This window comes from Rhamphochromis longiceps, linkage group LG10, assembly GCF_057381845.1.
Source record: "Rhamphochromis longiceps isolate RC_006_pf linkage group LG10, R_longiceps_female_GT1.1, whole genome shotgun sequence".
Lineage (NCBI taxonomy): Eukaryota > Metazoa > Chordata > Actinopteri > Cichliformes > Cichlidae > Rhamphochromis > Rhamphochromis longiceps.
Window position 1 is genome coordinate 4,698,155 of NC_140566.1, and position 16,534 is coordinate 4,714,688.

Below are 16,534 nucleotides of genomic sequence, written 5' to 3' on the forward strand. Positions count from 1 at the left end.
CTCTAACAAAGGTTTCTGCATGCAGTGCCACACCGATATCTCGGCCACAAGCTTTTTTTCACGAGTCCTGCAGGCACACAAGGACAACGGGGAAGCACAGCTCTGTAACCGCAGCAGCAGAACACTGTTACAGAAAGAACTGAAAGGGCAGAAAAAGCCCTCATACTTACAGTAGGTCAGCTCTGGTTTACGTTCCTTCCCTTCATGCAGCTCCTTAACGCTCCAACACCTGTCCAGTCTCTGTTCCTCAAGTCTAAGAATGTACATCCAAGCTTGGGTTTCTCCGCCACGGAGCACAATTCCCCTTGGCGGGACGTAAATGTCAGCTCCCCACTTTCTTTCACATACAGTGTAAGCACTCCCAGTGTGGGATCCGGAGAGAGAAAGAGAGAGGAGGGGGCAACAATATCATCAGCAGCTGGTGTTAGAGGATGAAAGCCGGTTTGGTGGATTACTCAACGGGACAGCTTTCATCTCCTCCATTTTGCCTTCTCTTCCATTCCACCATTGGGATGCCCAATTTTAAACCTTCTTTCTCTGGAGGCTGGCACCCAACACAACTTTGAAAATCTGACTAGCAGCAGCAAAACATAAATGGAAACAACCTGGTTTAAATGTCCAAAAAACAAAACAAAAAGAAAGATGTGTTCTTCAGTCCTGTTCTGGCAACCTCACCGTCTGCTCTCTGTGTCCTGCACCACATGCTATTCTCTTTTTTCCTCCTCTTCCCTGTCTGACATGCTGGATCACCCCTCCCCCTTCTCTCCTCCTCTTAACCCTCTCTGGTTGGTATGTTCCCAGGACAAAGAGCAGGGATGGAGAGAGAGAGGAGCAGAGGAGAAGGAAAGGGAGGGGAGAGGGTGTGTGTGCACTTGCCAGGGAGCTGTTTTCCCTCCTTCCACATCTGCAGTCCTCGCTGTGCTGTCCTCAAGCAAAGTGGCATCTGACTGAAAGTGATCTACTGAGGAGACATTCAGCTCTTCCAAGAACACAATTACCATGACTTCCCATTATCAAACTTCAAAATGCACCCAATTAAGCTTTTCAATAAGTGATGATCTGCAAATGCAGTAAATAATGGGAAGCTATTCATATAACCTAATAACCTAAATAAGCTCCCAGCCTACCCCACTTGCAAAGTAGAAATAGAGTCACCAAAAATACGCTCTGCTAAAGGGTCTGCTCCCAGCCAGCTACCTTAAAAAAACTGAAGCAGAAGTTGAATCAGCTGTGGCAACTTCACGTGTACCATCCACATATAAGATGGATTAAAAAGAGACTGCAAACAGCCTGGCTTACCAAAAAGGTAATAGCCACGAGGGTACAGAGCCGCATGGGGGGGTGCAAGTCTCTCCCAGTTCTGCGTGAAAAACATGCAAACAAACAGTTCAAATATCCACACAGTCCAATTCAACTTATGGGTACAGACAGTGGCGGAGGTGTGGTCCCTGGCTCAGCTGCAGGGGAGGGGTGGTGCAGTGAGCTCAAGGGGCGGTGCCAGGCAGGTGAGTGGACAGGTGGTGGTGATGGCACTGACGAGCTCTCGACTGTTTTTAGTGACGCTGGAGTGGAGAGGGGGAGGGTTCTTCAGAAGGCGTGCACAACGCCGAAGGAGAGCAGCAGTGGGAAGTGTGTGTGCCAAACCCTAGAAGTACACTGCTCTGTGTGTGTGTGTGTGTGTGTGTGTGTGTGTGTGTGTGTGTGTGTGTGTGTGTGTGTGTGTGTGTGTCCGGTCCTTCTACGCAGATTTCTCAAGATGGTGTGACGATCACAAATAATATCTCTAACACCACCTGCACTATCTTTTACCAAAGGAATGGGGCAATGTGACAGCAGTCACCACTGAGCCAAAACTTTCTAAGCCTTCATAAAAACACAGATTTCCACATAAGCCGTGAGCTGCTCAGCTGAGACGCCTGCTCTGACCGATTGCTGGAGAACAGCTTCACTTCGTTTTCTACTATAAGTCTGCTTATGAATATCAAATGATAATCCAATGATGACCCAGTTCATCCTGTCTCTGCTCTGCTGTGCCAGTGACAGGTTGGACTGATTTATCCAAACCACATGCGCAGAGGTCGGATATTATTGTTCCAGGAAACATCACTGTAGTCCAACTTGCAGACACAAAAAGCTAAAAGCACTGATTGAACACAACTATTTCCCACGTTCCTGTGTTGGCTATGGAGAAAATACAGCAGTGGAGAAATCTCAAGTTTTGTTTCTGACTCTAAAATTAGTTATTAGAGACACCCAAGTTAGGTTGAAAAGAACTGCAGTCAGGCACTGAGTGTGTGGGGTTTCTACTATACACACCTCGCTGACGGACAAAAGTTGTTTGCAACACGCACTTCCAATGGAGACACGTCACCAAGAGCTACAAAGGTTAACCTCATGGTGAGCCTTGAAGACTAACCACACTGCCTAGAAAATATTTATGCATATTACACATTGTGTCTAATCCATCACACAGATACTGAGATATTTCAGTCCAGACCAACGTGGCAAACAGATGGCTCGACAGAAACGCTACCCTAATGTGTGAATAAAAATAACAGTGTGATCGGTATCAAGCATTTATGATATTTTTAATTATACGTATAACACTTCAAAATAAAATACTAACATTATTTTGATGTATCGAAATAGAGCAGCAGTGCTCGGCAGCCCAGATTGCTCTACTTTGTTTTCTCTGCTGCAGAGCTGATCGGTCCAAACGGCTGCAAGAACCTGACACAAAAGTGTCAGGCCAATAAATTCGCCTGCGCTACTACGCAAACAGAATGAGTTTATTAAATCAAATTTCTCTACTAGTTATTAAAGTGTATGTCAGTACACTAGGTCAGAGCTTCTTATTAATGTGTTATGATTACAGGCTGAAGTTTGCAGAACATAAAATATGACTAAAAATAAATGGCGGGTCTCCAGTGGCACCATTTTCACACTGTAGTATTTTTACTCGGATGTAGAGCTGAAGGGGTTTTGAGTGCACGGCTGCCTGTGGGCCTTTGCTGCAGTGTGAAGGAGCTGGATCTAAAATCATTAAAGCTAAAAAAATAAAAATAAAAATGGGGATCTAACCGTACTGAGGAGAGCAATGGAATTTAAACAGGGGGAGAGAGGTCGCTGTTAGGGGATGAGATGATGGTTTGGAACAAAAAATCCTTTTCTTACTTTAGCGTACATATATTTGCACACAGATTATAAATCTATACATTTTGGAACTTGAAAACAATTCGTTGTTTACACTTACATGCAAACATATTCAAGTTATTTGATGAACATGCAAACTCTCAGCTTTGATTTCAGGGCCTGAACAAAAATACGACAGGAATTGGTCATTTCTAAACAGTTTCCTGTTTTTGGGAGCTTAAATACAATTTGGAAATTCACCCAAAAGCTGGTAAGATGCGTGCATTTCATTCAGTATTTTTTTATTTTATGAAGCCCATAAAAGATCTGGAAAAGATTCGAAGTGCGGTATTTGAAAATGGATGTTGCTGCAGTGAACCTACAACATGGACTCTCAATTTAAGTAAGATTATCAAACAAGAACAATCCAGACACAGGGTGGGAATTTTCAGACTGTCAATACAACATTCTGGGGGAAAAAAGTGCATCAGTGAGCTCAACATCTGCACGAAACCCAAACGACCATGACAGCAGTAATCAACATCTTTGGTAATGAAACATCTGTTACAGCAACCTTTATTGGCACTGGCTCTCCTGCACTGAGTGAAGACAAAAGCACAGCATCGCTAATATTCCAAATAATACGCTAATATTTGTCCAAATGCAGAAAGTTAACTGGACGATGTTTCACAGGTCAAGGACCCAAAATAGACGAAAAAAACTGACGAACACAAAGGAGGACATGCAAGCACTTCTCTTCCTGGGTTTATGTCATTGAAATGATTCTGTTTCACACTGGAATGCAGAAAACACCAAAGAAAAAGTATCTCCATGACAAGCTTGCAGCTTTGTTGTCTTAAGCCCAACTTCATTTTTATAAGAGCAGAAATGAGTAATGAGGCTTTGTGAATGTGCTTTCAGCGCTTCTAGGAGTTAACCTCACTCTAGGCCCCGCAGGTCAGGACAGGACAGCGTGGTTTGTCAAGTGTAAAGGCGGAAAGGGAAATCAATCAGCCCAGTCGAGCTGCAAATGTTATAGGAAGACAGGGTACAGGGAACAGAGGGGACCGGTAATGTTTATTCTTTGTGGGAAAATCATAAAATATAAAACAGCACAGTGGGAACATGTGCCTGCAGACCTGATCTATTTGCCTTATGACAAAATCCTGTTTCGCACATGCATGTGATACACATTAACTGATCTTAATGGTCGCTGGTGGGGAGAGCTTTCCCTCTGCTTCACAGGAAATGTTGCGTCTGATACGTCCAGTTGAGCTCAACAAAGAAAGAAAATATAAAGACATAAAGCATCATAGCTATGTGGAATAGACCCAAGATCTCAAAAGCACTCCTGATTAATCTAAAGAGGACCTATTAAACCACTGCAGCATGAAAAAAGTGGTTATTTATGTTATGTTTCTTCAAATTTTTCAAAATGGACTGATCTGGAATATAATGTATTTGTGTATTCTCAGCACAAATTAATTTAGAACATGATTGTCTGATGATGATGTGTTGATGGTAATGAAAATTTAAGCCATTTCCTTATGTTTTCTTTTCTTCTTCTTCTTTTTTTTACCTCAGTTCCATTACCCCATAGGTAATGGAATTGAGCGGCCCTCATCACCCTTCCTCTAGTCTGTCACAGGAGCAGGTGATGTATTTGCATGCATGTAACATGTGTAGAATGTAGGCATAAAAACATTATTATACTGCCCTTGAACAGGCACTGCTCTAGTTAAAGGGAAAGTGCTGAAGTCTAGCAGTATTTATTAATGCATTTGTTACATTTGTTGTTATTGAAACTTTTAGGACCTTTCAACCTTTGAGTTCACCTCCACTCTTCAGCTTTATACTACTTTAACTTTGAGTGTGCGCACTCTTACCCAACTTGCAAGATGCCATTCATCAATGTCTACAAGCACTGCAACTCTAAAGACCTTTCACTGACATACAGCATTGTGGTGCTCAAATTATTTCTGTGTCTCATGGTTATTGTGTGTGTGTGTGTGTGTGTGTGTGTGTGTGGGGGGGGGCTCTGGCTGGTCTTTTGTTTCCCCAACAAGGGCAGAATGCATCCAAGCGTTACATCATCCTCAGCTCACAGGCAGTGGAGAGCGGTCCTCTGAATGAACATGTGACAAAGGGTCTGACATCATCTCTCTGTCGGCCAAGGCCCTCATTCTGTTTTCTCCAGGCAACCACACAGTATGACCCTAAATATCATACAGATGGAAACCCATTAGAAAACCTGCAGGTTATTGTTAAGTGTCCTGTGTTTCTAAATGACGGGTTGCCTGGCTGTATGCTTTGGAGTTGTACTGCAGCTGATGGATTGGGTCCCACTGGGGGGGAGGGAATGCATCTCTCACGGTGCTTTGTGAGCAGAGGGGGTGACTGGGCAGGAGAAGCGTATTTTGTGTCGATGCTGGGGATGGACTCGAGCAGGAGATGGCTAGAAAGCCGAATGGAGGAGTAAGAAAAGAGACAAATAAAGACAGGCCCTCATCACCCTTCCTCTAGTCTGTCACAGGAGCAGCTGAGACACATCAGCTGTACAGCAACGCACAGCAAGGCGGTCTAAAGGAGCCCTGAGAGGGACGTCAGTCTTCGTCACATACATGGCTGCACACACACCCTGCTACTGTTATTCACCCACACACAAATCACACCCTCAATAACTGCCTGAACCACCGTCAGCATGAGAGAGGGGGCGCTCTTTCACATGTGTCTGACAGCCCTCTGCGTTGGCCTGCGCCTGCTGTGTTTTGCTTGTACGTGTCGTCTTCCAGGTTGCTGGTAGGTGCGGTAACTGGGAGCACCTGGCCACTCTCCTCGGAGCATACCTCAGCTTTCTCTCTCTCTCCATTCACCCTGCACCGTGTTATTTGTCTGGTTGGTTTTGAACTGGTTACTTTAGGGCTCACATTACACACCTAACATTCAATCACTCATCCAACTGCTGACACACTAACAAATGCCAATGTAAAGTTTTATGTGGTTAATAACTTTGTAAACCATGTCTCTCCCATATTTGTTAAGGCTCTTGAGCGAGACCATAACAGCTGTTAAACTGGTTTATTTCCATGATTATCCACCTTAAAAGTCACACTCAATGTTTCTTACTATAAGTCTGCCATTATGCACTTTATGGCATTGTACTTGGTTCAGTGTTTCAGTCCTATTAGTGTCTTCAGTGCTGTTGTGTGTGTACAAAGGCGGTGCTGGAACAAATCGCACTACTACTCCCTCTAATGCATTTCTGGGAGAGTACTGTCCTGCTCGTAGTAGTAGTGTACTATACTGTGTTGAAACGTGTTGAAGCAGAGGCAAACAGATTGGCTGATGCAGACTTCATCCTACACCAAGATAATGAGCCAAAACGGAAGAAAATAAGGCCGAAGGCTTCAAATAGTGTAAGAGAAGCACAGATTGTGAGCACAGACCAAGTGTGGGTCTGATGACCTAAATTTCATCATCAGACGGTGAGTGAGGCAGTCCGAGCAGCCGTCCACGTGCTTGCCTGTTTTTTGTGACCATGTCAACTTATCTCTGGAGACTTTACATTACAGTGTTATAACTGCACCCCAGACAGAGATGCATAACAGAAATGACTAAATGACAGAATGAAACAGCCCGTTACTGTCTCTCACTCACACACACACACACACACACACACACACACACACACACACACACACACACACACACACACACACACACACACACACTACAACCTTTAGCCATTTCTGACGCCTGTGAATAACTTAAATACTGTTAATAATCGTACAGATGACAGCGGTCAGCACCACTAACACTGTTTCTGGAAAGGACCTGTTTGTGTGACTTTCACCCTCACACACATTTTATTAGTAAAATGTGTAACAGTGTGGTCTTCAGTGTGGTCAATGTGGAAAAGGCAGGGCAAAATGCTAGGCTAATGAGCAACAATAAGGGTGAGTGGTGCTGGCTGGCTAGTTGGCAGGCACAGTGGGACAGTGGTGATGAAGTCAATACATTTACTTTGCTGGTCTCTGGCTCCAGACTTTGTCATGCAGCCCTTGGCCTGCAAGGCTGGGAGGGGCTAAGAGGAAGAGCGAGAAGCTGGGGGCGATTCAACCGAGACATCATGGAGGGCACAGACTATGGGGGGGCAGTGCATGCATGGGCCAACACACTGTGACAGTGTGCCAGGTCACAGAGGAAAGGCCAGAGCCATTCTGACAAACAGTATTAATTAAAAATTAACAACTAATATAGAATACAAGGTCGAGTCTTCAGCTATCAGTCTTCTAGAGAGGAATCAGCTTCTAGTTTAGTTTCAGGAGACACACACATCTATACTTTTAACATTAGGATTAAAATATTCATTTAGCTTAGAGCTGGATCAGGTGCTCGGGCTGCTGAGGAACATCCACGATGCACTGAGCACCTTCTGTAGTTTACAGTTTGTGCTTTGCTCAATTTGTTATCCTCAACTCTGTATGCGCTGCCTCTTCCTGAACCTTAAAGGCTTCACACTACCGTCGCCATGTGCTGGCTTATAAAGAATTACCTAATTATTGGGGTAATATATCTAATATTGTGGGTCTTTACCTTTTAAAGCTCCTTGACTACTGCTGTGACCTATACAATAAGAACAGAACAAAATCAGTCTGACCAGAGTATCTAAATCTGCCCTTTCATCTCACATCCAACTGTTCACCTGTCATTTCATTTATCCCATGCACTGATATCAACGTTGTTTTAGATGGCGTGTATATCATTTGGTGCAAAACCATATCTGTCTCAAGTAGATTAAATAACCAGCAGTGAATTCAGTTGGCTGAGGTCTCTTCTGCATACTTCAGATTCCAGCCTCAAGCACTAGCTTCAGAAAGAGTGGAGGACAGCATACACAGCAGCACAGAATGACACAAATATCAGCAGGGACTTATCCATTCTCTTAGGAATGGTTTTAGCCAATGCACAGAGGATTTAAAGTGTCAGACAAGGTTAATCAATACCAATTCATCCACCTTCTCTACATCCAACTTAATAGGTTTCTAAGTTTTGACATTTAATAGATTCTCAAGAGTGCACCAACAGTACTGTGCCAAAATCAATACAAACTTTCATGGCCACCCATAGCAAGATGACCTAAACTGCATTTTTTCAGACCACTCACTTTGATGTGAAGTCTGCGCTAGATCCGCCTGAAGCTAGTTCAATTAAAAGAAAGGAAGGCTTACTCATCCTAATGAGAGCTGCAGAGAAACAAACAAGAGTCCTACTTGGAGCCATCACTCCTGCTTCTGTTTGCTCCAAAACATCAATGTCTGCCAAATCAAACTCATACATGACTGTGCAGCCACAGGGCGCCAGGATGTAGCTAAGGTCACAGATTTAGTCCTTATTATTACTACCACTACTACTACTACATGTGTTAGACATAGAGGGGGGAAAAAAAAGATGTTTTTGAATGTTGGCACCCTAAGTGATGAAATAAAACATTCACATTTATCATAATCCAGATGAAAACTCTGCAACAGGCCAGTCACCTGTCCATGATGTACCCCACCTCTCACTCTATGACAGCTGGGATACGTTCCAGGATTCCTTTCTTTAAGTAAAACCTATTCTGAACCACCTGTGGCTTCACATAAGAACCACAATCAAACGTATTTCTTAGAGAAATGCCACAAATGACCTCGTTGGAAAATAAGCTCAGACAAATGTCATAGATATTTGTAGAAAAACCTAAATATACTATTCTTTGTTCATATAGTGTAGCATTGAAGTGTCAGCTGTCAGTTAGTAACAACCTTCTATCTAGTGCCATTGTTTTTAAATGCTTTCAGAAGTGCAAAAATTAGGCATAATAGTATTTAGTCTCGAACAGCTGTCAAGATAAAAAGATTTTTTTTATATTTTCCAAAGATCATTTGTGATGCATTTGTGTCTGATGTCACAGCACCATCATCAAATCAATTATAGTCTTTTTGGAGTGACTCTATTCAGATTTGTAACAGCATAGAATGTACAAAAAGGAAAAGCTGCTGTCATTAGATCCTTTCTGTATGGCCTGCAAATCTTTTTAGAGCAACAGTATTTTAAGGCAACAAGTTTCTCTAACATCAAAGCAACTAAATAAGCAAAAAGTTCTGCACTAGATTAATTTGGAAGTCTTGTTAAGGTACAGTCAGACAGAAGAAGGTTGGAAGAACCTTACTTTGTCAACACCACTGTAAGGTTATGCTTTTGTTTTCATTTATTTAACATTTAAACCAGATTCTTCCTCTGAGGAATACGATGTCTGGACTAAATTTCACAGCAGGTCACAGTTGTCAATACACTGCAAAGAAACCCTCTGAGGACAAAAGCAATGCATGATATTGTTTTCATTTTTTATAGTCTGAATCTGAATTGATTAAAGTGTAAGACTGCATCGCATCATTTTGGCTTTTTAAAACCCAAATCGACACAAAAATGTGTAGCTGGCTGCACTCAAGTGTGCATACACTATTCAGCACTTGTCATTAACCAAATCTCCAAAAATAATATGTCTGAAACGGCCTCTTTTACGATTACATCAGAACAGCACTTCATCAGCAGCACGACTGGCTGAAAACCCCAAACATGTGACCAGTAATGCCACTTCTTTGTGTCAAAACGGAGCAAACAGTGAATCAACACAGAGCACACGGACACATTAAAATGTAATGAACAGACCACTCTGTGAGCAGCCACAGAGAAGATTTAAAAGACTTTGAAAGTAAAGGTTAAGCCATGTCTCCATCTTTGCCAGAACGACTGACAGTCTGTCAGTTAAACGTTCCATCTACAAAACCAGCATCATAAGAAAAGGACTGCCACGTAAGTGGTGCTCTCAGGGCTTGTGGGACTGTGCCATTATTATTTTTCCACAACAAAACTTTGTGTGACTCACATTCTCCTCTGGCAAAGATTTTTATTATGGAAGTGAAATAATAATAATGGAATAATGGAATAAGTATTCCAGCAGAAGGCCCAATTCCAAAGCTGAACCTAAGTCCTACCCTGCCTCAGTCCAGCACAGAGGAAACATAAAACCTCACTGGACCTGCTCCACATACATTACTATTTATTTGGGATTTTTTCACTTCAATGGTGGAGATGCATAAGGAAAAATGAAATATAGTTAATGTGAAAATCTGTGCTGTTCATAGAATCTGTGAAGAAGATGTAAAAATGTGCAGCAGCGTGTCTATGAAACACCCTGAATGATTTCTTGGGCATCAACATTCTCACTTATCATTTATAAAAAGCTTTACTATTTATGCCGTGTCAGAATCATTAGGGAGCAAGTAAATAGAATGCAGTTGTGACCAATTCATTAAACAAGCAAACATGTTTGGTTGAGGCGAACAAATAGCAAATAATTAATCCCTAAGCAAACACAGAAGACATGAGTTTCCACTGGGGTTCAGCTGGCTCAGAAGAAGAGGCAGGAGCTGCACTGAATACTAAAAGTACACAGGAGGCAACACAAAGACACAAGGCTACTTAAAGGCATATGAAAACCAGGAAAGGATCAGCTGGCCAAACAAAAGGACAACCAATCTACTGGCTGTAGACAATTTAAATTAGCTTGAGATGTATACAATGAGTGGACGGGTGGAGTTAGATCAACAAATGACCTGCACGTAAAATACAACACAGCAAACTCTCACTCTGCCGTTGCAATAGCAGTGGGATAGTCAGCTATAGCAATAGTCAGCTAAATCAAACCCGATTTAGCTGACTGGTGACCCCTACTGGCTTCTTGTAGTAATGACAAGACTGGCTGGGTAAAAAAAAGCTCTCACTACAGTTGACTGCAGCACAGTTCCTCTTGACAATGTGTTTAAGGATTCATAAGATAGATATTTTAACCTCACAACCCCACCAGTCACCAAAGTAAGAGTCAGAGATCAGCTGTATTTACTGCACTGTGGTGCTGAACATCATCATCTTTCACAAACGTAAAGCACAACTTCAAAATTAAACATTTAAAAGATCAGTGAATAAATGTTTGGTAAAACTAAAATAAACTACTTTCCGCACTATAAGGCGCACTTAAAATCCTTTCATTTTCTCAAAAATCATCAGTGCGCCTTATGTTAAATTCTGGTTGTGCTTACTGACCTTGAACCGATTTTATGTGGTACATGACGCACAAGAATCTGTCAAAAATGTTTTAGTATTACTTTGCTAACCTACAAAGCCACACGGCTTGATGGGTTGTCGGAGCATTATGACTACTGTAGTCAGGAGCCTCACGGAGTAATCTTGGTCCGAAACTCCGCCCACTTCAGGTCCCAAAAACAAACGAACACTGCAGCATCACTGAGAGTTAAAAACTGTCTAAATTCTTTCATCTTTAATAAAATGATCAGTGTTGCTGCTTTACCAGGTGTAACAATGAAGTTTAACATCCAGGCATCCATGAAAACAGAATTTATTAAATTTAACTGAGTTAGAAGTTCGCAGGAAGTTAGCTTGCTAGCTTCCACCTAAACATGAAATAGCATGTTCTGACAGAGATTTCTGAAGAAATTCAAACGTACAGCTCTGCTATCACTTCCAACATAAATGAAGACAGAAAACTAAACAGCAGTGACGTTTGCAGGGTTACTGAAGTTGGGCTAGCTGGTATATAATGATGTGCTACGTGATCGCTAGCTACACAGCTATGTTAGCATAACATAAACACAGTGAAGCTGGAGGATGAACGCTAACTTTTTTCCCCACTCGATAAAAGTTAACGTGAAGGTTCCTGATGGTCAGGGACAAATGCAATTGCATAGCAGGATGCTATACACGGGCCAAACTTCAGTCAGGAGAACAACTGAGATAATCGATCCACAACACAAGGTTAGTCATTAATATACTGCAACAACATGGGAATAGAGCAGCTGCCAGAGAATTCAACATTAATGAATCAATGGTACAGAAGTGGAGGAAGCAAGAAGAATGAGTTGAGTAAAGTTTGACTTATCTGACTGTTTTGTTTCGCTTAATGCGCCTTATAATCCGGTGCGCTTTATGGTCCAAAAAATACAGTAAAATAAAATAATCAAATGAAATATCAGACATACCTGTACTACAGGGGCACAGGCTTTTCACTGAGTTACTCAGGCATTCCCATTTGATTTTTTTTGTTTTTAACTAGTTAAAAAAAAAATCCTTTTCCACACAGAAAGTGTAACAAACAATTCAAATATTTAACCAGGGTGCAGGTGGGATTAAAAAACACTTGGTTCACAGTTCCTAGTTTGGATATTTTAAAGCATGGGGGGGACTTTTAAAAACATCAAAACAGACTGCAAAGACAACTGCTGGCAAAGCAAGTTGTGACTCAGCTTGGGACTCAACAGCCACTAAGGTTAATAAAGGCAAAGACATGAGGGAGCTATGTGGAGGAATCTCCAGGAGAGACTGTGGTAGAAGAAAACTTTTTAAAGATCTTATATTTATATTATATTAGCAAAATGGGGCATTTAAGGAACCAGGAAACCATAGCAAACACCAACAATCTCCATGCATCAATGGCAAAAAAGTTCTACCTGACATCATGTGGAGAAGTCCTGCTTCATTCAGTCTTTACAAATATCATCAGCCAATTTCTTCTCAGTGAGAGCGAGTATTTTTCAATAAGCTGTGCAAAGGTTCATCCACAACATCGCTGACATTTGTGGCGCTGTAATTTTAAACTCATAATCCCAATCAAAGTTTTTAAAAGCCATGCTACTGATGCACACATGCCGCACCAGCTTTAACCCTTTCTCACACCAGGTGTTTGTAAAGCATTAAGAAATTCAAGAGAAGGAATCAAAAAGCTTCAAGACTGTACCTGAATTGTACCAAAGTCCACATTTTCATAGTGGAAATGAGCACACTCTGCCAGTTTTGGGAAATGGCCCTTGGTGAAGCAAAGTCTGCAAATGCAACACACACAGTTTGGTTAGCACTTCATTCTCTTCATATGGTAACAGCTTGGAGTGTGTATGATTAGCAGAAAAAGCCGAGGGCAATGCAAACAGAGGGAGCGAAAGCACGAGGCAGGCACAGAAACAGACTCGATAAACAGCCAGTTTGGAGCGATATCAGAAAGGGACAGAGGAGAAATGTGAGAGCTGTGAGTTTGTGTGTCCACGTGCCCACTCACTTCTTGACATTCTTGACCTTCATGCTGGCTGTGCTGCTGCTGCATGAGCGCATGAGGGGCTCAGTCCTCAGCTCAGGGATCTCAGCACTCCTTGCCTAAAAAAACCAAAACAAAGCACACAAACATGAGAGCTCACACTTCCAGTCCGATCCAAAGCATCGATTTAATGAGCGGAGCCAGCTAATTCATACAACTGCACATCATTCAGTTAATTAGGTTTATGTGTAGCACCAGTTTGCTTAGATCAGATCAGGTAATGACTTTCCAAAAATCCTAACAGCCTTGTGTAACCAGTGCTGTACAGCAATATGCTGTTTGACTCCATCTAATGTGTTTGGATGAGCTGAGCCCTGCTGATCCTGCTGACTGACACGTGTGCAGCTTGTTAGTTGACTGGACAACAGTATGATTCCTTTGAGAATTATTATTTTCTCCCAGCTCATCCTGGTCTCTGAATTGCTTCATATGTGCACTTTCCGTTTGCTGTTTTAAACTTCATATTTTTTATTCTCAGACTCTGGCAGAGTAATTCTGCATGATTCACAGGACACATTAATCCTTATTTATCTCAATTCACCCTCTAAAACAAGCCCGTCTTCCTTTAAGCCAGCTTTCTTCTGATTTGCTGCAGAAGGTTTGAACAGCATGTGGGAGGGCTTTTCTATTCTCACAGTCAGAATAGTTTTATTAGGGATATCCCCTCACTCACATCATACAGAGCCAAGAGCAGAAAACACAAGTGTTAAAGATGTCTGAAGAATACCTGTACACATGCCAACTAGGGCCTGATGGGTGAAAATGGGCACATCTACGAGGGTGATTGTTGTAGTTCTGTTCAGTGTTTACCACGCCAGCCGTGAGCAGCAGCGTCTCAGCTGGTAGCGGAAACGCTAACTTAGCATGGAGGAAGTTAACAGTCAAGCAACAGCAGCGTGAAGATACTTCACGCCTCCATCACCAACAGCTTTTCTTTATATGCTTTGCAATAATATTTGACTAAACTGCAGACTGTGGTCAGCTGACAGCTGAGCAGCTTCATCAACAACAAGGCTTTTTTGTTTTCTTCTCTCTCTCATTCTCATTCTTGTTATGTTTGATTCCGAAGCTTTTATTGCACTTCCTATAACATAACCTGCTGCCACCTTGATAAATATTTCACTTCTCTTGTCAGCTTTACAATGTGTGTAAGGATGACTGTAAATAACAGCAGTATGACGCAAATCCTCCTCTCACACCGAGCTGAAATAACATGACTGCAAATAAAGGAGATCAATCAAAATTGGATCTTCACTCTATTGTTATTATTATTATTGTTGTTATTATTATTTTACTAATAATTACTAGATTCATTTTATTACATTACATAGATTACATTTTATTTTCGAAAGCAACACTTAAATGCAGCCTGGCAGACATCTGTAGCATATTAGTGCTGGAAAAAGCTACATTTGTGTATCCCTAATTTAAATGTATAGTAATGTCATGAATGCCTCACATACATGTGGTTAATGGACAAGCCGAGGGAGTGTTTCAAGGTCTTTGCACACTTACACATGTTATGAAACAGCGTTCAGTCCATAGTGTGTACTGTGCAGACTTAAAATATCACAGTCAGTCCTGTTTTTGTATGAAGATTATTCCAGAACCGACTGATTTTTAACTCATGCTCAGTAGCAGGAATCAAGTCAGGAACTGTTATTTTTAGTCATTTAATTCTTATACATAAGATGGAAGAATCTGAGCATTATGAACAATAACAACAACAGTTTGACTTGGAAACTATGTTGAACATCTAAAAGCATCAGGCACAGTTGGTTGAGAAGCATTTCTGCAGTCTCTGACTAAAAGACCACTCCCCACACAGATTCACCGACAGCCACTCACTCTGGTTGTTATCGTGTTCAAAAATAAAGCCATTCGCATCATTTAGCTTAAATTAGACTGAAAATCAAAAGCAGATGTGGTAAGAGTCTGGGGAATCTACTTTAGTGCAAGCAGATTTTAATCAGTGGATTTACTCGCTGTGAAGCTGTGTAAGAAAACAGGAACATGACTTAGGCAAGGTTACAGAACTGTGAAAGCTTCATTCATTCAGCTTGTAACCTCACCACAGCCGCTGACAGGTACGGTGCTTTGCATATGCGGTCAGACCACTGAGACTTTCTGCACCACCTCTATTCCAGGTGCTAAATGGGCCCAGGTAGAGGTGAAAGATGGAGCACTTGTAGCTGTTTCTGTACAGCAGGATTAAATTTGCTCTCTCAAGTTATGCTGCCAGTGAGAAGGTGGTTATATTGGTTACTACAGTTTTTGTTTAACCATCAGTGAGCTGGCTGCAATGATTAGTCCTATTTGGTAATAAAGCTTACTACACACTTACATCTACCCTCTTGCATCCTACTATGAATTGAACAGCGATAAAATACTTAGTACCTTTGTTTTTCAGTCATCTGCCACACAAAACGTGGTGATAATCTCATCGTTTCACAGTGCTAATGCAAAACACAGTATTGTGCCTGTCACAGTTCTCATTTTCACAGCTCTGACGACATGTATAAACTCACTGTGTTCTCATTGGGCGATATCATGCCTTGCGTTTTACATACACAACAAGAAGCCCGGACACATCAAACAGCCAGAGCTGCGTTTCTGCATCACATGAAGATTTAATGGGGGGGGGGGGGTTGTGAGCTACTAACATCGTTTTTTGATTTCATTTTAAAGCTACATCACTCGCTACAATTACAGTTGTAACTTTTTTACCACTACAGACAAACACTCTGTATCTGAACATAAACAAGTGCTTGTTGGTAAGACAAAATAAAATCTAAATAAAATAAAATAAAAAACGAACCGAATTATCTTGTATCGTTGCTAAAATAGGAATGTTGCATGTCATGTAGACTGCAGGTATTTAAGTTGCTGATGATGATCACGTTGCACGGGTGCGTGCGGGTTTTGTTCTACTAGAATATGATCTAGCCTACACAGTGCACCAGGGCGTTGGTGTGACAGCTTACACCAAGTTGTTCACACTTCTTTTCATCATGTCTTCCAACCACTGGAGACATAAATGATGCATAGTGCCCCAGTGGACACAGCCGTATCGCAAACTGAGCAAACAATCGCACACACGCAGTATTAAAAGCACCGCCTCTCTAAATAATATTCAATAGGTTGCTCAGATTTCTCTTGCTGTTTCTCTTCCTCTCTGTTGCCCGATCGAAATGAGCA

At 41.8% G+C, this 16,534-nt stretch overlaps 1 protein-coding gene across 2 annotated transcripts in view; it reads right to left on the reverse strand.

The window, feature by feature from the left end:
• Positions 1-16,534, reverse strand: part of arhgap32b (Rho GTPase activating protein 32b) — a 128,384-nt gene that overhangs the window by 47,089 nt on the left and 64,761 nt on the right. Inside the window, exons 4-5 of one of the 2 annotated variants that reach the window (XM_085419941.1) lie at positions 13,301-13,395; positions 12,986-13,070 (exon numbers count right to left, since the gene is read on the reverse strand). In XM_085419941.1, the coding sequence (XP_085276067.1) occupies positions 12,986-13,070; positions 13,301-13,395 (180 nt within the window). Of the gene's footprint in view, positions 1-170; positions 773-12,985; positions 13,071-13,300; positions 13,396-16,534 lie in introns of those variants that run through there. The other variant, XM_085419942.1, reaches the window with a different exon arrangement.